Source organism: Miniopterus schreibersii, assembly GCF_964146895.1.
Source record: "Miniopterus schreibersii genome assembly, chromosome: 4".
Classification (NCBI taxonomy): domain Eukaryota; kingdom Metazoa; phylum Chordata; class Mammalia; order Chiroptera; family Miniopteridae; genus Miniopterus; species Miniopterus schreibersii.
In genome coordinates this window covers 17,234,375-17,257,179 of record NC_138105.1, presented here as the reverse complement: position 1 = coordinate 17,257,179, position 22,805 = coordinate 17,234,375, and the positions used below count along the sequence as shown (strand labels likewise).

General features: G+C 48.6%; 1 protein-coding gene across 2 annotated transcripts; it reads left to right on the top strand.

Moving 5' to 3' along the window:
• Positions 1-1,842: 1,842 nt before the first annotated feature.
• DELE1 (DAP3 binding cell death enhancer 1) lies at positions 1,843-16,049 on the top strand. Of its 2 annotated transcripts, none has more exons than XR_013998656.1 (13): positions 1,843-2,007; positions 2,620-2,734; positions 2,829-2,952; positions 4,932-5,079; positions 6,014-6,175; positions 6,431-6,519; positions 6,621-6,717; positions 9,384-9,526; positions 10,975-11,133; positions 11,223-11,315; positions 13,766-13,925; positions 14,432-14,705; positions 15,444-16,048. XR_013998656.1 is itself a non-coding variant. In XM_081134854.1 (13 exons), the coding sequence occupies exons 1-12, from the start codon at positions 1,977-1,979 to the stop codon at positions 14,702-14,704; spliced, it is 1,560 nt and encodes a 519-aa protein (XP_080990980.1). In that variant the 5' UTR covers positions 1,843-1,976; the 3' UTR covers position 14,705; positions 15,444-16,049. The 2 variants fall into 2 exon arrangements, 1 of the variants encoding a protein (XP_080990980.1); XM_081134854.1 differs by having other exon boundaries at positions 14,466-14,705; positions 15,444-16,049.
• The last annotated feature ends 6,756 nt before the right edge of the window (positions 16,050-22,805 follow it).

The window sequence follows — 22,805 nt, the reverse complement described above, 5'->3', positions numbered from 1 at the left end:
AATCAACAGGCAATGTTTGAACATCTTCTGTGGACAGTTTATGTCAAGCCCAATGTGGGATGCAAAATGGGAAAATGCCATCCCTGCCCCGAGGGAGAGAACTGGAGAGACTAGACTTACACAAATGAGGTAATTAAGTAACAGGACAACATATAATTACTGCTAAATAGTGTGGTAAGAAATTAAGTGCTACAGAACTTGGGAAAAGGGGAGAGCAGTGAGGGCTCCAGGAGTTGGGGAGTTGTCACTGAAGCACTGGATGTGGCTGGACCTTGAGGAATGAAATGAACTACAGACAGGCTGAGTGGAAAAAGAGTGCAGAAGTCCCGGGAGGAACAGTATGCTGATTTTATTTTGCAGCAGCAACACAAGGTATGTGAAAAGTAGTTGCCCCCAAGTCCCAAAGCAAGGATGTTTCCTGAATAGTTCCCTAACAGTCACACTTCTGGGTCTGTATTTATTCAGTTTCTTCTGCTTGCAATGCTGTTCTCCTTTCTCCACCTGGCAAACTCTTACTCATATTTAAAGGTCTAGCTCAGATGCAACTACTTTTCTGAGTCTTTCCATGGTCGCCCATAACCCAGGGCTCATGCTTCTATTGGAACATATCTATTTCTTTTGCCTACTCCCCTCCCCTCCTACAATTAATAGCAACTTACACTTACTAGGCTCTTACTATGTGCCAGGAACTCTGCTAAACATTTTTAATGTACTATTTTATTTAAACCTCACGTAATTCCATGAGATATTATTTTTCCTATTTTATAGATGAAGGAACTGACGCTTAAAGTGGTTAAGTAAACTGCTCAAGAACACAAAGCTAGGAGGTAAGAAAGCTGGGATTCAAATCATTTGTGGAATTCCAGAGGCCACTCTTAAAACACTGGACCACGTGCTACTGGAGGCCACAGATGCTCTTTACTCTGCCTTCACAGAGTCTAGGGTGGTGGCTGACATATGGCTCAAAAATTGAACAAATGAATACATCTGTCTGGTTGTATTAATTGCCTGTGTCTAAAAGTAGGTACCCCCCAGCATTCTTTTACCCCGGGTGGAGACTTCCACTTACCCAGGAGTCAGGTACCTGGGGGAAGGGAGTAGGAAATCTAAAACCTTATCTTTGAATTTGAGCTCCTTTATTTTATGGATTCAAGTGCGATGAGAGGAATAATTCTATTCCCAGCAGAACACATCCATGGCATTCGCTGGGTCTCAAGATGAGGGCTCAAATGAACAGGCAGGTGTTTGTACAGGAGGTGAGGTGGGGGAAAGGGTTTCTCCCCTTTATTTGAAAAGCAGAAACTCAAGTTGTTTCTGTCACACCAGTTAGGACCAGTCGAGATCACTCTATCTGACCTTCTCCAGAGCAGACTGAGGCCCAGACAGTGGAGGGGGCTGGCCCGAGGCTACACAGTGCAACAAAAGCCGAGCCAGAGCTGGAACCCCGGCATCAGAACCCCGCCCGAGCAGCTCTTCGCGGCCTACCAGTCGGCCCGGCCCCTCCCCTAGCACAGGGCCTTGCGCCGGAAGCGCGGGCTGCGGCTTCCTTTGCGGGATCCTAAGGCTCTTCGCACAGTGGGTCCCGTTACTCCCGCCTCCTCCAGCACCGGGGCCTGCGGAAGGCTGTCCCCCTTTCGCGTCTCCACGGTGCCTGCAAGGCCGCTCTAGCCCCGCTTCTCAAGCGGTTCGGCTTGGCCACCTGCGGTGCCTCCGCGAGCCCCGCCCACTCTTGTGCGGGCCGCAGGCCACGCGCCCGGTCCTTGCCGCAGTTCACCTCCCGCCAGCCCGGGACACGCCCACACCCCCACTTCCTCTCGCTGAGCCCCGTCCTTCCGGCCGGGCTCCTTTGTAATTGGCTGGCCGAGAGCTTCGTGGGGTTCGGCGTCGCGGAGGGCGCCGCAGCGGCCGCTGGCGCCGCTACCCCGCGGCTGGGCCGCGCTCTTTCGGTTGCGAGCCTCTAGGGTGTTGGTGACGACATGTGGCGCCTCCCGGGACTCCTAAGCCGAAGTGAGGGGCGTTGGAGCCGCGCGTCTTGAGGCAGCTAAAACTTGGAAGTGGCGGAGGGGGCGGGGGAGGCCCGCCAAAGCAGCAGGGGGCGGGGTTAGAGCTGAGGAGAGGCGGGGCTGCGCACCGGAAGGCGGCTGCTGGAATGGGAGGTGTGGGCGGGGCTAGTGGGAAGAGGGTAGAGTTTACCAAGCCTTAGCGCCTGGAGATGTGTGTGCCTGTTGAAACGTGGGGGGAGCCAATGAAAGGGGTAGAGGCCAATAGAGTAGGCAGAGATTTAGAGACAAATTGCTCCAAATATTGAGCGAGAGTTTGTGTCTGAATGCCTGGTCATTTTAGAACAGTGGTTGTGAGCCCTACGAGAACATCAGAATAGCCTGGGGAGCTTTAATCAAAATGTAGATGCTCTACTCCGAACGATGTGGTTTATGGGTTCTGGGGTGGCACGCTGGAATCTGTACTAGACAAATGATTCCCACGTGTGTCCTTTAAGAACCTCTGCAGGGGCAGATGCTAGAGATTCCTGGGGTGGGGCACTGTCAAGTGTCAGAGGTGGGACCGCCATTGCCTCAGTCTTGTTTATGTTAAGGTGACTGATTTTTGTTGCTCTGCCAGCTTTTCCCCGTGTGCTAGGACCTGGCCTCCGGGGGGTGACCCCCAAGTCCACCAGCCCAGATGGGTCTCAGACTACCTCCTCGACCCTGCTGGTCTCTGCACCAAGCTTTGACAGGTGAGATACTGCCATTCTGTCACCAGTCTCCTCACCTGGCCTCCCTCTCCCCCTACCTGGGACAGAACGTAATGGCCTCTATTACATCATCTAGGTCAGGCCCCCATGGCCCAGGTCCAGGCACAAGCAGGGGCCCAAGGTCCCATGGATGGAAGGATGCCTTCCAGTGGATGTCTAGCCGTGTCTCCCCAAACACCTTGTGGGATGCCATATCGTGGGTAAGGCTTCCTCAGTCCTGTCCTTTACCTTCAGTGTGGATGAGAATGATCCTGCATGGAAGTAGAGCCTAGAAACAGGAGCTAGGGCATCATTGTACCCATACTCAAATTTTGAGTAACCTGTGGCATTGGAGCATAGTTAGGGAGGTAGAGCTACTCCCCATCCCCTACCCTCCTTGTATTTATTCCTCCTCTTATTCAGTAAACATTTATTAACACCTCTCTGAGCCATGCATTTTTGGTAGGCACTAGGGGAAGTAGCAGAGAACAAGGTAGATATGATTTTTGCCGTCATGGAGCTTATAATAAATAGTGCTAAATAGCTAATATCTTACTTGTTAATGTAAAGTATTATATGTGCAACATCTTCTTTAATCCTTGCAAAATCTTGTAAGGGAAATGTCTCCATTTTATAGATGAGGAAACTTAGGCTCTGAAACTTCAGGTAACATGTTTAAGGTTACACATCTTTTAAGTGGAGGAGCCAGATTTTACTCTGGAGCTTATACTCTTACCTACCATGCTCTCTATAGCTTGGTTGGTTGCTGCACCTAGTATGGCTTATAAAAGCACCTAGTACAGATTTTGGCCCATTATAGTTGGTCAGTAAATGTTTGTTGAATTTGATCTGTAAAGTCAGATGCTCAATCTAATAGGGGCAGAATCTTTGTCTTCCAAGTTGTGCTTACAGGTCATCAGAATGTAGTTGGCACACATATCACTCTTGGGTCTGTCACATCTCATCCGTATCACTTCTATGCTGTGTACTTTGGGCAAGTGACTTGATCTCTCTGAGTCGGTTGTCTCATCTGTAAATGGGTGTCATTAGCAGAGCTGTGCCTGGAGTGTCTCCATGACAAGGGCACTTCTTTCTGGGTAGCTGTGGACTAGAGGCATAGCCTTGGAGAAGGGAGCATTTTCCCATTTTATCAAAGATCCAAACCCTAAGGCAATCCCACAGAGAGTCCTTTGGGAAACGACCTGGATCCCAGGGGTCCTGATGCCATCCCTCAGCTCCGTCACTACGGCCTGTGTGAAAGGGCCTGAGCATAAGCTGTCCCCTGTGCCCTGGGTACATGTCCCTGTTACTGACAATGCCAGCATCTTTTCTTCCTTCTGGCCTCAGCTCACACATCACCCCAGGTGGCATCCCTATCTTGTCAGGCCTCCTCTTACACTCCACGTAAACCCTGATTTTCCTTTTGGAATTTAGCATAATTTGTAGTTATTATATCTATTTCCCTGTGTACTTGGATTTTTGTCTTTCTCCCTTAATGAAGATAATAAACTCTACCAGGGCAGAAACTCTCTTGTTTGTCACTGTACCCAGTGCCTGTTGCAACAGTAAATATTTGGGTGTCTCTTTCTATATACAGGAAGGGACAGGGAAAACCAAGCAGTCATTGGGCTAGGAGCTAGCTTAGGTCTTCTGCAGACCTGTTGAAGAAGAGACACCAACAAGCCTGTACCTGTGAATGTGTGTGTGAAGGGGTGGCTTGGTTGGGACGGGGGGAAGGGAGGAGCTGGGCCAGGTTAGAGAAAGAGTGAGCCTGGTGGGGAACTCTGACCTGTCGCTGCATTTGTGACAAAGCCTCAACTTCCCACGTTATCTTTTTGCCTGCTTACACTTTGTTTATTCAGTAACTCGCTCATGCATTTATTTAGCATGTATATCTTAGCACTGTACTTAGTGCCGGTGATGCATTGGTGAGGAAAACAGACATGGTTCCTGCCCTTGTGGTGCTTTAAGACTAACAGGAGAGTCAGACCTTAGCAAAATAATTGCAGAGATGATTGCCTAAGTACCAGTATGATCGGGGTTCCAGAGGGGAAATGTGGGTGCTGTGAGAGTATGGAGTGGAGGAGCTGCCCTCACCAGGAGTCAGGAAAGGCTTCTTGAAGTGATGTTTGAGCCGAAGGCTGGGACTGTAGGAGCTGACTGGTGGAAAACTGTGTCCCTGATGTGCTGTCTTTCCCAGGGTACCCTGGCTGTGCTGGCGTTGCAGCTGGCAAGGCAGATCCACTTCCAGGCATCGCTGCCAGCAGGACCTCGGCAAGCAGAGCGTGGCTCTTGGCGCAGTCCCCTGGACTGTTTCCTCTCATCTCCCTTGTGGCATCCATGCTCCTGTGAGTTCTCAGTCCCGGGGACAGGAGGGCTGGCCTGGGAGTTTCTCTGGGCCAGGAAGCATCTCTGGACACACCTCAGGAAAAGAGCCATCAGCAGCTCCTTGCCTTTCCTATCTGAAGTCAGAGGAAGGGGAATGTGAGGAAGTTCCATCCACCCCTGGGTGTGGGCCACATCTACCCTTCAGTATCCTCCCATCACCTTCCATGGAGGGAGCCCCACAGGGTCCAGGATACTTCAGATACTGGGTGTGGCTTCCTGCGTACTTCTCAGCCAATTAGGTCATTCTCTGCTCAGTTATTCATTAATAAATGAATCTTTATTGAGTAGCTGTTATGTGCCACGGTGCAGAGGCAATAAGCCAATTGGTTAAGGCTCTGGAGTCAGACTGTTGGAGTTCAAGTCCCAGAGCTGCTGTATACTAGTCTTGTGTCCCTGGACAAGTCACTTTAAACTTCCCTGTGCTTCAGTTTCTTCATCTATAAAATAGGGTAATAATGAACCCCATTCTATAGGTATCTTGGGAAGACTAAATGAATTAATGTATGTCAAGGATGTATATGCCTAGTACATAGTAAGTGCTCAGTAAGTATTAGTTTAAGTTCTTGTTCTTATTATATAATCATTATCAGTATTCCTGTCAAACAGAGTGTTAGGTGCTAGGGCTACAACGCAGAGTAAATAAAGTAGATGCCTCCCTGCCACTGGAAGAATTCAAGCAGAAGAGTGACCTGTGCTTAGGGCAGGAGATCGGCATAAATGGAGCTCCTCTAAACCCATGCAGAGGGAAGCCAGTGAAGGAAATGGAGGAGGAGGTGTCATAGGAGTTCCCAAATTCTTCCTTTGGTCCCCAAAACTTCAGGGAGGACTCAGTCAAGCCCAAGTAGGCTGTACTGATCCCCTCCTCATGTGACTGCTGTCGCTGGCTCTTTCCAGCACTACGGAGGCATATTCTCCCCAGACCCGACAGCCCAACTCCCAGGCACACTGCCTTCACGGAACCCAGGCTGGGCCAGGAAGAACCCTCCACTCAGCCTGAGAGCTTCTCCTCACGTGGCTCCTTGAGAGCAGCTGGTGTTCAAGATCCCTCTGAGGAAGGTATGTGCCCACCTCCTAGAATCAGCAGAAGGCGGGGGGATGGTGGGGAGTTGGACAGACGAACATTTCTTGCTGTATGTGCCAGGTAAGGGGTTTGTCATTCTTGTGAGGCCCTATGCTTCCTGGGGTAGTTCAGAATTATTGTGATTCCTGGCAGTGGTGCTTGATGGAGGGGCTGGGCGACTGGGAAAGTGGGAGAAGAGGAGAAATAACTTTCTCCTTTGCCCTGGCTGGGTGGCGGCCATTCCCCTGCAGATTCCAGTGATATTGGCTTCCTGCACACCAGCAGTAGCTTCAGCTCCCAGGCAAAACCAGCCCAGCCCCACCCCACTGGTGAAAAACAGGTATTGTCCAGATTTGACCACCTGGATCTTTTTAACACTGCCCCGGGCAGTGGCAACCCCAGTGAACCTTTTCATGGTGAATCTTCATATTTCTTCCCCAGGAACAAGATAAATCAAAAACGCTTTCCCTCGAGGAGGCTGTGACTTCCATTCAGCAGCTCTTCCAGCTCAGTGTCTCCATCGCTTTCAACTTCCTGGGTAACTAGGTGGACCTTGCCTCAAAGCAGGCAGATGGGAGAATGGAAAGGGTATGGAGAAGGTCAAATAGAGTCAGGGTAGGGAGTGGTTTAAACCAGGGAGAGTTTATTTTCTCCCAAGTAGGTAGACCAAATCTGGCATGGTGGCACAGTGGTGTCAGGGATCCATTCGCATTCAAACCTCTCTGCCATTCTTAAAACTGGCTCCTATCTTGAGGTCCTGTTTGGCTATTCTAACTCCTGCCCTCATATCCATATTCTAACCAACTGGAAGAGGAAAGGTGGGAAAGCAAAAGAGCCACTCCTTCCCTTTAAGGACATCACCAAGAAGTTGCACAAATCATTGTCCAAAACGTGGGCCTATGGTCACCACTAGTCGCAAAGGAGACTGGAAAATGTAGTTTTTAGCTAAATGACCATGTGTCTACCTGAAAAATCTACTACTATGTAAGAAGGAGAAAATAAATCTTGGAGGACACCTTGCACTCTCTGCCACACATAGGCAAGAGCAGGCTCCTGCAGTTCAGAGTAAGCCCTCAAGTGCATGAATAGGAAGTTCTTAGCCACGGAGACTCCAGATGCCTCTCCACCATTTGTCCGGGTTTTCACAGAGACTTAAGCTTCAGGCCTTCTAGTGTGGAGACCCAGACTCTGAGCAGTGTCTGTTGGAGTCTAGTGGGCAGGCAGTTGAGAGGCTAGGATTCATTCAGAACAAATTTATTGAGCATTCTCTTTTTGCTTAGCCCTGGTCTAGGTGTTGGGGATATAGTGTTTCACAAGACAAAGTCTTTACTCATGGAACTACTATGGGAGTTGGGGGAGAGGAAAACAATAAGTTGGCAAATAGAATTTCAGATGGCAATAAATGTTATAGAGAAAATTAAATGTGGGGATGTATTCATGATTTGGGCAAGGAACAACTTTTGATTTGGAAGCCCCTCACTGATGGGAAGATCCTTGAGCTGAGACCTAATTAACAAAAACAAGCTAGTCTTGTTTCTATCTGGAGAAAGAGCTTTTCAAGTAGAAGCAACAGCAAGTACAAAGTTCCTGAGGCAGGATCCATTTTGCTTTTCAGAGGAACAAAAGGAAGGTAAGTGTGTCTGGAACTTAGAGATCACAGGGAGAGTGAATTCAGAGAATCAGGCAGGGGCCAGATCAAGTGAGCTTTTCTGAGTCATGGCACAGTGTGGATTTTCTAACCGAAACAGGAAGCCATTAGAGTGTTTTACACTGGAGCAGGAAGAGGGGCAGTCACATTATCTGATGTACTTTTTCCAAAGATCTCTCTGGCTCTTGTGTAGATAGATGTGGATTGTAGGGATGCCAGAGGGGGAACAGGAGACTGTTACTGATGACTAAGCAAAATGGGATGGTGGTTTGGTCTAGGTTAGAGACAGAGGAGACTGAGAAGCGTAGATGGGTCAGGATGTGTTGATAGAGCCAGTGTGGGGATTGGGGACAGGGTGGGATCCTCTGCCCTCTCAAGTCTTTTCAAGGACAAGAGGGCTCTGAATCCTAGACTGAGAGTTTTCAGGCAGCAGGGAAGCATCTTCAATTCACTGCTGGTTGAATGCAACCTGGCTTCTGCTTCATTAGCTTTTTGTGATTTTGATGGGCAGACAGTCTCTTCTGAGAATTTTCTTGCTTATCCCTTCATTCATATATTCATTTATTCAGCAACTGCTAAGCACTGTGACAGAACACAAAAGGAGCATAAGCCATAATCATATTTTGCATTTGTATAGAGCTTTCACCCTATGCGAAGTTATTTCTTCTACATTCTTTTTCTGCATCTGCCTCCAGGATTTTACTTTCTAATTGAGGAGACAGGGCTCCTCTTGAAACAGTTTAGTTTGGAGAAAAAGGCTTGTATATTAAGTAAGTGCCAAAAAAGGGTTTCAAGCCTGAGTGTGGTCTGTAGGTTCTAGAGAAGAAACAGGATGTGAAGGCCTGATGGTGGAGGCAAGAAAGATATCCCAGGCAGGAAGCACAGCTTGAGCAAGGGTGAGAGCTGAGAATTGGCTGTGCCCATTTTCTCTCCTGTTTTTCTTTTTGTTTGGAGGTTTTGGACACACCTGAGTTCAGGTCTTTGCTCTTAAATTATCTCTCACAGTGTCTTCATAAAGCAATATTAACAATATCAGCTGTGTCAGGCTGTGTTGGTTACAAACAGCCTAAATCCACTCTGGCTAACTCAAACACAGAAGGAATCTGTTGAGACCTGCTGACCTGCCAAGCCTCAAAAAAGACAGGAATCAGGGAAGCTCTGGGGACCCAGAGGGCAATAACTGATGGTGTCTTCAAAGTACTATATTCAGAATAAACCTGCAAAAGCTGTTTTTTCCCCTCACCGGTCACAAGGAGATCAAGGGTCAGATTCCTGAGGCAGGTTCTCATTGGTTGGGAAGAGAGGAGGCACAATGATTGACAGCACTGTGGGGAGGGCTGTTCCCAAAGGGAAATCGGGATGCTATTACCAAGAGGATGGTGTAGACGAGGGCAGAACCCACTGATGTGTGTGGCAAACCAGTGAAATGTTCAGAGGATGAAATATATGCAAATGTCCAGCATAAAAAAAAGGAAGAAGCCTGTGGGTACCTGGCCGAGGATGTGGGGAAGTTCCCAGAGGAACTGTGAGTGTCTATGCCCTGTGCTTTCTTACAGGAACAGAGAACATGAGGAATGGGAACCACACGGTGGCCTTTTCCTACTTCCAGAAAGCTGCACAGCGTGGCTACAGCAAAGCACAGTACAACGAGGGCTTGTGCCACGAATATGGCAGAGGCACCCCCAGGGACCTTAGCAAGGTACCGCACCTCCTCTCCTGCCCCAGACCCATCCCCTGTTCCTCAAGGCCCAGAGTGACCTCCAGAAATGAGCAGTGGGCAGGGCATGGGGGAAGTCTGGTCTCTCTCCTAGCTGTGAGATAAACATTTTTTTTTTTTTTTTTTTTTAATATAGCTTTATTGATTTCTGAGAGAGGAAAGGAGAGGGAGAGAGAGATAGAAACATCAATGATGACAGAGTCATTGATCGAGCCCTCAACCCGGGCATGTGCCCTGACCGGGAATCGAACCCCGATCACCTGGATTCCAGGTCGATGCTCAACCGCTGAGCCACGCCCAGCCGGGCGAGATAAACACTTTTAAAAAGCTCTTAACTTCTAGCCTGGCTGGCATGGCTCAGCAGTTGAGCACTGACCTGTGATCCAGAAGGTTGCAGTTTGATTCCTGGTCAGGAAACATGCCCATGTTTTGGGCTCGATCCCCAGCAGGGGGTGTGCAGGAGGCAGCCCATCAATGACTCTCACTGATGTTGCTCTCTCTCCCTCTGCCTTCTACTCTCTGAAATCAGTAAAAATATATTTTTTTAAAAAAGCTCTAACTTCTGGGAATTTAGACTTCAAACTCAGGCAGTCCAGGGCCCTTGTCTTCCTTCTTTGCAGCTGTATCCTCAAGGCCCAGAAAGTTACTTTGGTGTGTTAATTGATTCTAAAAAAGTAGGATAAGTACATAAAGATGTTATATACAAGAATGTATTTCTTGAAATTGTATATGATGGTAAAGAAAAGGGAAGCAACCAGAAGTTTCCTCAATAGAGAATTGGTTTAATAACATCTATGTGGGCCTTAAAAATAACATGCTAGTCCAGCTGGCATGGCTCAGCAGTTGAGCACCAACCTATGATCCAGGAGATCGTGGTTCGATTCCTGGTCAGGGCACATGCCCGTATTGCAGGCTCAATCCCCAGTAGGGGGCATGCAGGAGGCAGCCAATTAATGATGCTCATCATTGATGTTTCTCTCTCTCCCTCTCCCTCTCAGATCAATAAAGACATATTAAAAAACAAAACAAAAACGTGCTAGATCTATATTGGCAGGGAAAGACATTCATGGTGTATTATATGAAAAAATAGGTGAGAAAATAATGAATGTAATTCTCCCCCTCTCCTTATATACACACATTTATGTGTGCGTGTAAATATATATAATGTGTATGTGTACATGTGTAAATACATGTATATGAAGAAATTTGCAAGGCTGTGCAGTAAAATGTTAACAGTGATCTTAAGGAGGCAGGATTTCTTGGGATTGTGTTTCTACTTTTCATTTTATCTGTATTTAAAACGTTTTGGCTTATCTGCGTTTTCTGACTAATCTATAATGATGATGTATTATTTAATTAAAATAATGTTTAAAACTTTCACTCAAAGCAAAAGCAGGCTTACAGTAACTGTGTTTCTCTCTTTGCCCCAGGCAGTCCTTTGTTACCAGCTGGCTGCCAGCCAGGGCCACTGCCTGGCTCAGTACCGCTATGCCAGGTGCCTGCTACAAGACCCAGGCTCCTCGAGGGACCCTGAGCAGCAGAGGGCAGTGTCCATGCTCAAGCAAGCTGCAGACTCAGGCTTGAGAGAGGTGTGTGCTATGGGTGGGGTCTCTCCTGAGCACTTGGGACATGTGGGACCTGGCAGTCACCAAAATATGTTTTGCCTTCTTGACCACAGGCCCAAGCTTTCCTTGGGGTGCTTTTTACCAAGGAGCCGTACCTGGATGAGCAGAGAGCTGTGAAATATCTTTGGCTTGCTGCCAACAATGGGGTATGACATCTCCAGTAATCTGGCATGTTTCGGATCGAATCTGATAAAGGAAGGGACTTTGGAACTGGTACTGAGTTCTCTTGTGCTTAGGGGAACCTTTTGATAGGAGTATTGGGTTGGCTTCAAGCCTCTCACTGACTTATCGTGTGACCTTTGCACAGGCCTAGTGGTGTGCTAGATAGAGCTGGCTCCAACCAGCGCGGGAGAGCTGTTGGTGGTGTAAAATCAACTGTGCACCATAGAACTTGCTAAATGCTATAGAGCAGGGCTTTTCCCCTGGAGAGCCAGGTGTTAAATGTTAACCAGCATACTATTGGGCCAGTCGCCTGTTGATACAAACCTGTTCCCTAATCTCTAAAGTTGGGATAATAGTGCCTGCCTGTCTACTACTTCACAGTGGTGTTGTGAGGATCAGAATCTGACTAAGATAACAGGTATGAAAACACTTTGTCAGTTGTACACACAAAAGGTGCATCGTTACACGTGTGATAGTCTAGGGAACTCAGAAGACGTGGAGTAAAGACCCCGAGCAGGTGCTGGGGGTGGTGTCTAGCTGTCTGTGAACCAGGGGCATCGGCATCAGGCAGCATCACCCAGAGTTTGCTCCACAGAGCACTCGTTTCATGGGATGTTCGTAAGTAATACGTGGGAATTTGGGTTGGGGAAATACTGAATTAAACAGGTATCTTTAGTGCAGGAAATCTGAGCTTTTGGTCACTGTGAATCACTGAGAAGGCTTCTGTGGTTTGCTGTACTCCTTAAGTGTATTTGACCAGTGTGTTTCTTTGTTGTTAATGCTTTGTTGTTTCTTTCTTTAAAATATAATATATATATATATAAAATTTATTTCAAAGAAAGGGAGAGGAAAAGAGGTATAAACATCAATGGTAAGAGTCATTGATTGGCTGCCTCCTGCAATCCCCCTGCTGGGGATCGAACCTGAAACCTGGGCATGTGCCCTGACCAGGAATCGAACCATGACTTTGGTTCGTAGGTCGATGCTCAACCACTGAGCTGTGCCGGCTGCGCCCAAGGATATTTTTTCCATTGATTTTCAGAGAGAGGGAGAAGGGAGGGATAGAGAGAGAGAAACATTGATGTGAGAGAGACACATGGACTGGTTGCCTCCACATGGACTCTTTGTCATCAGCATACTTGCCCTTTTTCACTGTGTTGCCCAAAGTATCTGTAGTAGCTGTCAGAAGGGACTGGTGTCACCAACCAGTACTGTCATCTGTGCCTGTCTTCCCTTGAAAGAGCCAGAGCCTTCACTGGGCTGAGTGGGCTTCATATCCCTGTGCTGGACACGCAGGGCACCTGCCCGCTTTAGTCACCCAGCATGCTACAAGGAGAAATGCGCGAAGGGCTGTCAGCTAACCCTGTGTTGGTGCAAAGGCCTCACACTTATTCACCCCACTAGGAATTTTGTCTTTCTAGGTTTGTGCAGGGTGGGTGTTTTGACCTTATAAATAATCCAGTGCTGCTTTCTAAGCCAGTCTATAGCCATGAGTCCACCACATTTATACACTTATTGCATAGACTTTGGTCAGCATGTTATAGAAACTCCTTCCAGAAATTTAACTGTAGAAGAGAAATTGGACCATTGGGAATCAACCAAGTGTTTTGTTTTTAAGTTGGAAGATTGAATATAATGAAAAAATTCCAGTAGAGAGGGAGAGATTAATGATGAGGGCAACTCAAGGTATGAAAATAACAGTCATCGAAGTACTTTTCATATATTAACACATTTCATCCTCATGACAATGTAATAAGGCAGGTGCCATTATTATGCCCACTTTATAGATGAGGAAACTGAGGCACAGAGAAGTGGGCTAACATGCCAGAGGTTGCACAGCTGGTAAGTGGTGGAGCCAAGGCTGGAAGTGGGCAGGCTGGCTGTGCAGACTGGGCTTCTAACCTGACCTGACACTGCCTCTCCGAGGTCATAGTTCTCAGTGAGTAGAGAAAGGATCTCAAGCCTTGGGCAGAGAGGGGCCATCCTTTTAACCTTTCAAAAGAGGAGAAATACTTCCTCTGTAATGTATGCTGTGCAGCCCTCTTGGTAAATTCAGGAAGGCATTTGGGAAGCCGAGCCCCACCCTTGCTCCTGGCTCTTTCAGGATAACGTAGGAGCCTGACTCAGGTTTCCCTTAGCTGGGCCGAGTGCTTCCTGCAGACTTCACTTTGCATGCTTTTGGCACTAGCCTTAGAGAAAGAAGCTTATACACTGCTCCCTGGACTCCCTGGGTGGAGGGACCCTTGGCTCCATTGTGTCAGGTGGGCTCAGGACCTTTGGCTTTTCACGGTTGAGATCCCGTGGCACTGGGAGGGTCCACACTCGGCCTCGACCTGCGTGGATGAAGACCCAGCATGCCTGACTGCTCTGCCTTCCTCCTGCCTTAGCATTTCAGGTTTTCAGTCCTGCACGTGTATCTCATTTTTTCCTTTAGGACTCACAGAGCAGATTCCACTTGGGAATTTGCTATGAGAGGGGCCTTGGAGTGCAGAGGAATATGGGAGAGGCTGTGAGGTGTTACCAGCAGTCTGCGGCTCTGGGGAATGAGCCTGCGCAGGAGAGGTTGCGGACCCTCTTTTCCATGGAGACAGCAGGTACAGACACAAGTCAGAGCCCACAGGATTCCTCCCCTGAGCTCAGTACTGGTGACGGAGAAGGGGGTGGCAATAGCTCTTGGTCTCCTTGCCATTTCTTGCGCCAGTGGTGGGTAGGAGCACAGATTTTCCAGGCAGACAAACCTGTTTTAAGCCCGGTGCGTCACAGAACTTGGACTCCATGTCCTTGGGCCGCACCTTGTTTCTTTGCCTCTGAATGTGAAGGTCCAAGTAGTACTCTACTCATCCAGTGGCTGTAAGGGTTAAATGAGATGACTCTAAAGGGCTTACCCACTTAGCACAGCCTGGCACACAGTAGGTATTAAGCAAATGGTAGCTGCTCTGGTGGTTTTCCAGGGAGAGACGATGTCCTGAGGCTGCCTCGGTGCCCTGAATTACCCTTCTAGGGCTCTGAGAGCCCTGTTCACCCAGGAGTCACTTGGGCTGGCGTGGGTTAACAGTGCCAGGGGGAACCAAGTCTTTAAGAAGTCCTTGCTCCAAAGTAGGAATCCAAGAATAAGCTCTCACCTCTCCTCGAAGCCCTGGAACGCAAGGACCTGGCAGTCACAGGATTGAAGTCCTTCTCCAGCCCCTCCCTCTGCAGCCTGAACACCCTGCTGTCAGGAGCCTCACGCCTCCCACATGCCTGGAGCACAGGGAGCCTTGGCCTCCTCTGCAGAAGTGGCTATCTCGGATCCAGCTCCAGAGACCCCAGCAGGGCTGTCCCCCAAGACCCCTACCCCTTGGAAAGGAGTCTCGTCAGACTGGGTTTTGGCTAAGGTGAGATCAAACACAGTCACTGGTACCTCTTACTGGTGCTTGGGGGAAGGGCAGGGAGTAAGTTGGATGGCAATAAAAACAGGTGTCAGTATCCCTTTCCAGGATGAAAATTCCAGTGGAATTTCCAGGTTCTTAAGCAACTTCAAGTGCATGGCTAATAAATTACTTTGACCTTTGCCCCCAGTTGGTGGCCTCACAGATGAGCAGTGGATACAATTACAAGCATTTCTGGTCTATGCACCAAAAGGATTCATTCAGTGACCTGTGAAAAACTACTGAAGGCTCCGGAAACCCTGGTCCTCACCTCAGTCCTCGTCTTTGAGCAAATCAGTCACCACCTCCTTCCCCATAGTTTCCTCAAGCTTAGACTACATTTTTGCCAGCATCTGATACATGTGCCTCTGGTGGTTCACAAGAGGATTTTAGGTGGTACTCGAATTGATAGTTTTTATTTTAGTAGTTGTATATTTAATATATAATGTAAAAATGTGACTGGCATATTGTAGTTTCACAGACAGTAAGAAGAGGGAATCCAGTTAAAGGAAAACATTATGACATTGCATAAAGGGGAGCGGGGACCCAGAGAGGTGGCAGAAGTCCTGAGGAGGTTCCATGAACAGCTAAAACTCAGGGAGTTGAGGCAGTTCGCTTTTGTTCATCTCCAGCAGATTCATGAGTGTATATTTTGGAAGGAGTTTCTTTCCTAAATGCCTGATGTATCTGCTTGACCTTTTTCAGACTCTTCACTTCAGCCCTAAAGATGGAGCCTGTGGGTTCTCAGAAGAGATATACAACTTGAGTCCCAAAGAAGAGGCCAGTTATCCACCCACCTTCCCAAACAACCTTAAGTACCTGCCCCAGCACAGGAAAGAAGAGGAGAATATCTGAAGACCCAGGTTCTGGCCATGTCACTTTGCATGGCCATGTCACCTTGAAGCAGTGGGTAGCCTGACTCACTGCATTGCTTCCACAGCTGTAGACCAAGGGCAGTGGTGTCTCCCCTCCTACCCTGTGGGGCTGGTGGGGCATTTCACTGTGGACCGGACCTTGGTCCTCATGTAGGCCTAGGAGGCCGAGTGATGGTGTGTTTACATGGCTGTGTGAGTCACCAGGCCAGGAGAGGAGCCAGGCCTCCTGACCCCTGGCCCAGGGCTCTTCTGCATTGTTCACCCTGTAATTTTACATGAAAGCATTTTTATTGTCCTGCCGACGTGGGGGAGTGAATGGAGATGGAGCACCTGGACTCTTGGAGCAAGAGAGTGTGGATTTTGAGATCTTTGTTTGTGAAGGGTGTGCCAGAAATGGATGGGAGTTTAATAAAACAGATACGGGATTATCTCATCACTCTGCCCTTGAGTGTGTTGGGGAGAGCCAGGGAGACGGGCAGGGTGAGCTGAAAGCTGAGGCTCCGTTCTCATCTCTAAACTTTCCATTAACCAATTTAAAGGGTCTTAAAAGCTTCTCCAAGACAGAGACTTAGAAAAAATCAGTTCTGAGTCAACGCTAATGACTCCAATTACTGAATTTGTGAATAGCTGTGCCCTGGCTTTTGGATGTTAGCCCAACTTCAGTAAGCATAGATGTGGTTGAGAGGAGTATGGGAGGGACTGAAGACCAGAACCCCTAGTGATTGTTCAAATGGGAAAGACCACCTAGCTTGGCCAGTTCAAAGGTGGGAGGAGTTGGAGGAGTTGAAGGAGGGGTCCACATTACCCTCTCTGTTGCTCACCCCTTTTCCCAACCTCTAGTGGTCCTGCCACACTTTCCTGTCACAGTTGGGGTCCTAAGCTTCCTCTAGCTCCACTGCCTCCCCTGCCTCCTGCAGTTTTTCCAGGGCTGCCCTGCACATTGGCCTCACCCTGCCCTCATGTGGGGGCAGCAGCCTTGCCTTCTTTGTATTCTAGTACCCTCAGCACTTAGTACAGGGCCTATGCAGGTAGGGGCTCAGTGCACACGTTGGTTAAAGCTCAGGGTTTTAAGCTGTGCAGTGCACTAATCTCACTCACTGCAAAAAAAAAAAAAGTTTCTGTGGTCAAATTAGTTTGGGAAGCGCTGCACTAGACATCCCCTTTTATAGATTCACAATGCACATCAGCATATTCAAGGTTCCAAGAAATCCTGCAGTAAAGAACTTGGTTAACCCAATGCTTCCCTTGTGGAGTTGAGCACAGAGCCGGCTCCCTGCAGATTGCCCATGAGCCTTTGTCGGGTACCTCTGTAAAATGTCACATCTGGTCCTCTTGTGGAGCCTACGCACCAGCCTCTTCCCCTCCTGTTGCCATTTTGGGTTCTCTGATTACCACTGCCTCCTGACCATGCCTGGGGCCAAAGGGCAGTTCAGACTGTCCAGGGACACTGGGTATCCTGTGGTGATTGCCAGATTTGGCCCTCCCTCCCCCTCAGTCATTACAAATTAAGTACTGATTCAATTTGGGGTGCCCAACATAGAGGTGGATATTTTTAAGCTCTTATGGAGAGGGAAGGACAGGAGAGTCGTGAGATGTTGTCAAGGGACCAGAAATCCTTGACTGTTCAGTCACTGCGGTCTCTACACAACCACAAGGGATGGGCTTCATCCAGAGCCCCAGAACTGCTGTGCTTTTGCCATTAAAATTCCACTACTAATGACTCATTGTCAGTGCCCTGAAAGGAAATGTGAGGGGAGAGACAGGGAGGTGGCCCCTATCAGCACAGCCAGCCTGGGTCAGGATACTGAGTGACCAGAGGTTCAGGGCCTGGTGCCCTCAGCAACAAGACCCTTGTGCAAGACTTTGCTGCCTCAGTTTCCTTATCCCAAGATGCTCTTTTCAGGGAGCCCTGACACTACAGTGGGGACAAGGCTGTTTGGTTCATTATATCTTCAGCATTAATGCAATGTTCAGTAAATATATATATATATGTATATATATATTTAATATTTCTTTATTGTTGAGAGTATTACAGGTATCCCATTTCCCCCCCAATTGATCCCCTCCACTTCCCTCCCACCCCCTTCCCAGGCCTTCACCCCGTTATTAACTGTTTCCATGGGTTATGCATATAACTTCTTTGATTAATCTCTTCCCACCCTCCACCCCCTTTCCCTCTTTCCTCAGAAATGATTGTCTGTTGCATGCGTCAATGTCTCTGGATCTACTTAGTTTGTCAGATTCTTATGTTCATTAGCTTCTTCTTAAAGAAGACCCTTCAACTTTTCCTGTAGTGCTGGTCTGGTGGTGATGAACTTCTTTAGCTTTTTCTTATCTGTGAAGCTCTATTTGACCTTCAATTCTAAATGATAGCTTTGCTGGGTAGAGCAGTCTTGGTTGCAGTTCCATGTTTTTCATCACTTTGAATATTTCTTGCCACTCCCTTCTGGCCTGCAAAGTCTCTGTTGAGAAATCAGCTGACAGTCGTATGGGTGCTCCCTTGTAGGTAACTAACTGCTTTTCTCTTGTTGCTTTTAAGATTCTGTCTTTGTCTTTAACCTTTGGCATTTTAATTATGATGTGTCTTGCTGTGGGCCTCTTTGGGTTCCTCTTGTTTGGGACCCTCTGTGCTTCCTGGACTTGTAAGTCGATTTCTTTCCCCAGGTAGGTGAAGTTTTCTGTGATTGTTTTTTCAAATAGGTTTTCAATTCCTTGGTCTCTTTCCTCTCCTTCTGGCACCCCAGTAATATGAATGTTGGGCCTCTTGAAGTTGTCCCAGAGGCTCCTTATACTATTTTTATATTTCTGGATTTTTTTTCTTTTTGCTCTTCTGGTTGGGTGTTTTTTGTTTCCTCATGTTCCAAATTGCTGATTTGATTCTCAGCATCCTCTACTCTACTGTTGATTCCCTGTAAATTATTCTTCATTTCAGTTCGTGTAGCCTTCATTTCAAATTGGTACTTTATTATGTTATCGATTTTCTGTTATTTTCCTAACAGTCTGCTTAAACATCCTTATAAACAAAATTCTGAACTCTGTATCTGTTAGCTTGCTTGGATCTATTTCATTTAGTTCCTCTTCTAGAGATTTGTTCTGTTCTTTCCTTTGTGACATGTTCCTTTGCCTTCACATTTTGGCTGCTTCCAGGTGTTTGTTTCTATGTCAAACTTCTATGCTTCCCTTGTGGAGTTGAGCACAGAGCCGGCTCCCTGCAGATTGCTCTAGGTACAGCTGCTATGTCTCCTGGAATTCGTGAGTGGCTTTGTGTAGTAGGTGTCCTGTAGGGTCCAGTGGCTCAGCCTCCCCAGTCACCTGAGCTGGGCCTTCTAGGTGCTGTGTGGGCTGTGTGCACTGTCCTGTTGTAGTTGGGTCTTGGTTACTGTTGGCGTCCCTGGGAGGAACTGACCCCCAGGCCAATCAGCTGTGAGGACCAGCTGCAACTACAGCCAAAGAGCTGTTGTGCTGGAGACACCCCTGTGGAGCAGGATTTACTTCAGTGGAGCTTTGGTGTTCACCAAGTGTGCCCCTTGAGTGTGTCACTCGTGGCTGTGGTAGGGTCGTAATCCAGCGTAGTCGAGTCTGACCACCAGGTGCACTGTCTCTGGGGTCTCCCAGGAGGTGCAAATTCAGCCTGTGCCAGTACCTTGCCCAGGGCCACCCAGCATGAGCTACACAGCAAACCGTAGTTGGCTGCTACTTGTGCTGGGCTTGGAGGTGTCTAGGAGAGGCCAAGCTATGAGCCAATGCAGCTGCTCCTAGTGTCAGGCCCGGGGCCGCTTATCAAGCTGTATGGGGCCCACTGCTGCTTGTTTGAGAGATTTTAGGAAAGGCCTAAGCATGATGCTCGAGAGGCCACTTGCACAGAAAAGCCACTGGAAATGGCCTGGATGAGCCTGCAGGTGGGGAGGGGCGGGGCCTCCCGGAATCACAGGGCGGGGCCAAAGGTGAGAGTCAGGTGCTGGCGATTCAAATATGGCGCCTGCCTGCCGGCTGTGTGCGGGGAGGACTCGCCAAAGGAGAATGGCCTCTTCCAGCCCTTCTGCCGGGGAGAAAGCTGTGCCTCCACCTCTCGCCCAGATTTCAGGCAGGTTAGTTCCTCCCCGAGTGTCCCAGGTCCTTTCAAGCTGCAGCCTGGTGCTGGGCTCAGAGGGATTGTCCGAGTGAGTCCGTGCGCGGGCCCTTTTAGAGGAGCTACTGGGGCTCCCGCAGCCTCCACGACCCTCAGCCACAGTCCCCGCTGGTTTCACAGCCCGGAGTTGTGGGGACGTCTCTTCCCGGCCCTGGAGCCCTGGGCTGGGGGCCTGCTGTGGGGCTTGAACCCCTCACTGCTCCAGGAAACCCCCACTGCCGAGATTCCCTCCCGGGTTTCAACCGAGGCACTGGGTGTGGGCCCGTGGCTGCGTCTGCGGGATTCAGCCCCGATCCGCCTGCGTCTCCGCCCCTCCTACCGGTCTCGGTGCTCCTTCAGCTCCCTGGTTGTAGGGCTTCTGTTCAGCCAGATTTCAGGAGGCTCTGAGTGCTGGTGGTTCTGTATTTTAGTTGTAATTTGATGTGGTTGCGGGAGGCGGCGGGTGCAGCTGTTTCCTACCCCATCTTGTTTCTTATCATCCTTCAGTAAATATTTAGTGAATGAGTGACTCTGCATTGCCACTTCTCTACCCAACAGCAAGCCTACCCTGCATCTAGTAGGTGCTTTAAATATTTGTTGAAGAGATTGATTCTATATGCCCCACCCCCTAGTGCTACTTTTTAAAAAAAATATGTGTTTTTTTCATTTTAGAGAGGAAAGGAGAGGGATGGAAACATCAATGGGAGAGAAACATTGATCAGCTGCCTCCTGCACTCCCCCTACTGGGAATCGAGCCTGCAACCCCAGGCATGCACCACAACTGGGAATGGAACCAATAACCGCTTGGCTCAACCATTGAGCTACACTGGCCAGGCCCTAGTACTACTTTTTATGCATAGTAATTGCTCATCAAATACAAAATGTTTGTTGAGTGAGTGTTTCTGATCATATTTCTCTCCTTGCCCTACCCATTATAATGCACCCAATACTTACTAGGGCTGGAAAATGCTGACCTATTTTCTAGGTACATACTACGTGCCCAGCTGAGCGTCCCCCCTCCTGTCTTCTCCGTTTTGGGATTTGGTTCTCTCCAGTGTTACAAGGGTGGTGGTTGCCGTGTCACTCTTTTTTAAAAAAAATATATTTTTATTGATTTCAGAGGGAGGAAGGGAGAGAGAGAGAAACATTAATGATGAGAGTCACTGATAGGCTGCCTCCTGCACCCCTCCCACCAGGGATCAAGCCCACAACCGAGGCATGTGCTCTGACTGGTAGTCGAACCATGACCTCCTGGTTCATAGGTTGACTCTTGACCACTGGCCATGCCGGCTAGGCTGCCATCTCACTCTTGTTTCAGCCAGAGGAGAGGTAGGGTCAGTGAGCTGCCAAGCTGAAGTCGGGTGACAAGGCTGCCTGTCAATCTCTGAGCTGCCCCAGGCTCCATGTGAGCGCTGCATTGCACTCCTGGTGCTGGAGAACAGCTGACTGCTGATTAAAAAAAAAATGTCCCTCTGCGCTTTCCAAATTAAGATGACATTTAACTGAGTGCTTGCTGGCTCCCCTGCTCCCTCAGTCTCCCAGGGGACAGAGCCCATCTTGGTGGAAACCGTTCTGAGCATGTCCAAAGTCTCAGCTTTGACATCTTGGCTGATGTCAAGAAGTTTCTGTGACCTTCCTGTTCAGACCACTCAGTTCTGTCCCCCATACCCTGTCTGGTGTTAGCGTGCTAGGAGGGGGTTCCATGGTGCAGGCAAGAGTACAACCCCCAGTACCTACACCCCCACCTCAGCGTAGCTTGGCCCATGTGTTCTTAAGGCTTTGCAGGGAAGGCTGAACTGACGACTAACCTAGAGGACTGCAGTGATCCTTAACCTTATTTAGGTCACAGACCACCTGAAAATCTGATGAAAGCACTGACTCCTTACGGAAGAAAATGCACCTCCCAATTTTATAAGCAATTCAGCAGGTTCGGAGACCCTGAAGCCCACCCAGGGGCCCCAGGTTAAGAACCCTTGTTACATTAGAATGAACATCATACTAAATCCCAGATCTAGCCCGGCTGGGTGTGGCTCAGCGGTTGAGTGTCGACCTAGGATCCAATCCGGGCGATCAGGGTTCGATTCCTGGTCAGGGCACATGCCTGGGTTGTGGGCTCGATCCCCAGTCAGGGCATGTAGGAGGCACCCGATCAATGACTCGCTCATCATTGATGTTTCTCTCTCTCTCTCCCCTTCTCCTTTCCTCTCTCTGAAATCAATAAAGATCTATTAAATCCCAGATCCAGATCCTAGCCCAGCAGCAAACCTGCCCCGTGGCTTTGGGCCAGTCAGCCTTTTCTGTCCTGCCATTTCCTTGCTATAAAATGTTCAGACTCCTTATAACTAAAATTACCCATGTCTGTGGAGGTTTAGATCGTGACTTAGAGCAGTGCTGCACAACCTTTTATAGGTCATCTGTTCCTTTGAGAATCTGATGAGAACTTTGTATCTTCTGCTTAGAAAAATGCCTGTACACAAAGTTTTGCCTAGTATGCAGGGGGGTCCAAGGACTACAGATTTAGGACTTTTGAAATAGAAGGAGGCAGTGATCCAGTGTATCCAATGATCCAGTTGCCAGCCATGGTTCAAGGTTCCTCAGGTCACCTTCTCCCCCCGTCTCTCTTCCCCACCCTTCCAACATCAGCTCTGCACTGAAAATCCAATAGTAAATGGGAGGTCAGCACTGTCCAGTGCTGTGGTTTTCAAGCTTGCTTTCACATATGGAACCTTTTTTTTCCTAATAGAGTCTTACCTGGAGCTCCAATATAGGTAAAAGGGACTCTGAAGCACTGTTCATTCATTCATTCATTCACTCATTCATTCAATGAGTATTCACCATATGTTGCTTTGTGTGGGTACCTGGCTGGTCAGGCTGGAGACCCTGCCTGCTTCATGTCCCTGGCCTCTCATTGACGGGAACCCAACAGCTTGAAAATCACAGATCTTATAAGGATCTTATATCTCGCCTTGAGTGAGGAGATCAGAGACCCAGAGACCCTGCCCCTGAAACACATTGCTTTTGGGGGCTCATTTTCCTCATCTGTAAAACAGAGCAGTGGGATAAGGAAGCCTCGCTGGATCCTAA

Bases quoted from the DNA above. Each gene is read 5' to 3' on its own strand.
- DELE1 (XM_081134854.1), top strand. From the start codon at position 1,977: ATGTGGCGCCTCCCGGGACTCCTAAGCCGAA. The intron at 6,520-6,620 runs GTATTGTCCAGA...TTTCTTCCCCAG, and splicing joins ACCCCACTGGTGAAAAACAG to GAACAAGATAAATCAAAAAC. The intron at 6,718-9,383 runs GTAACTAGGTGG...GCTTTCTTACAG, and splicing joins CATCGCTTTCAACTTCCTGG to GAACAGAGAACATGAGGAAT.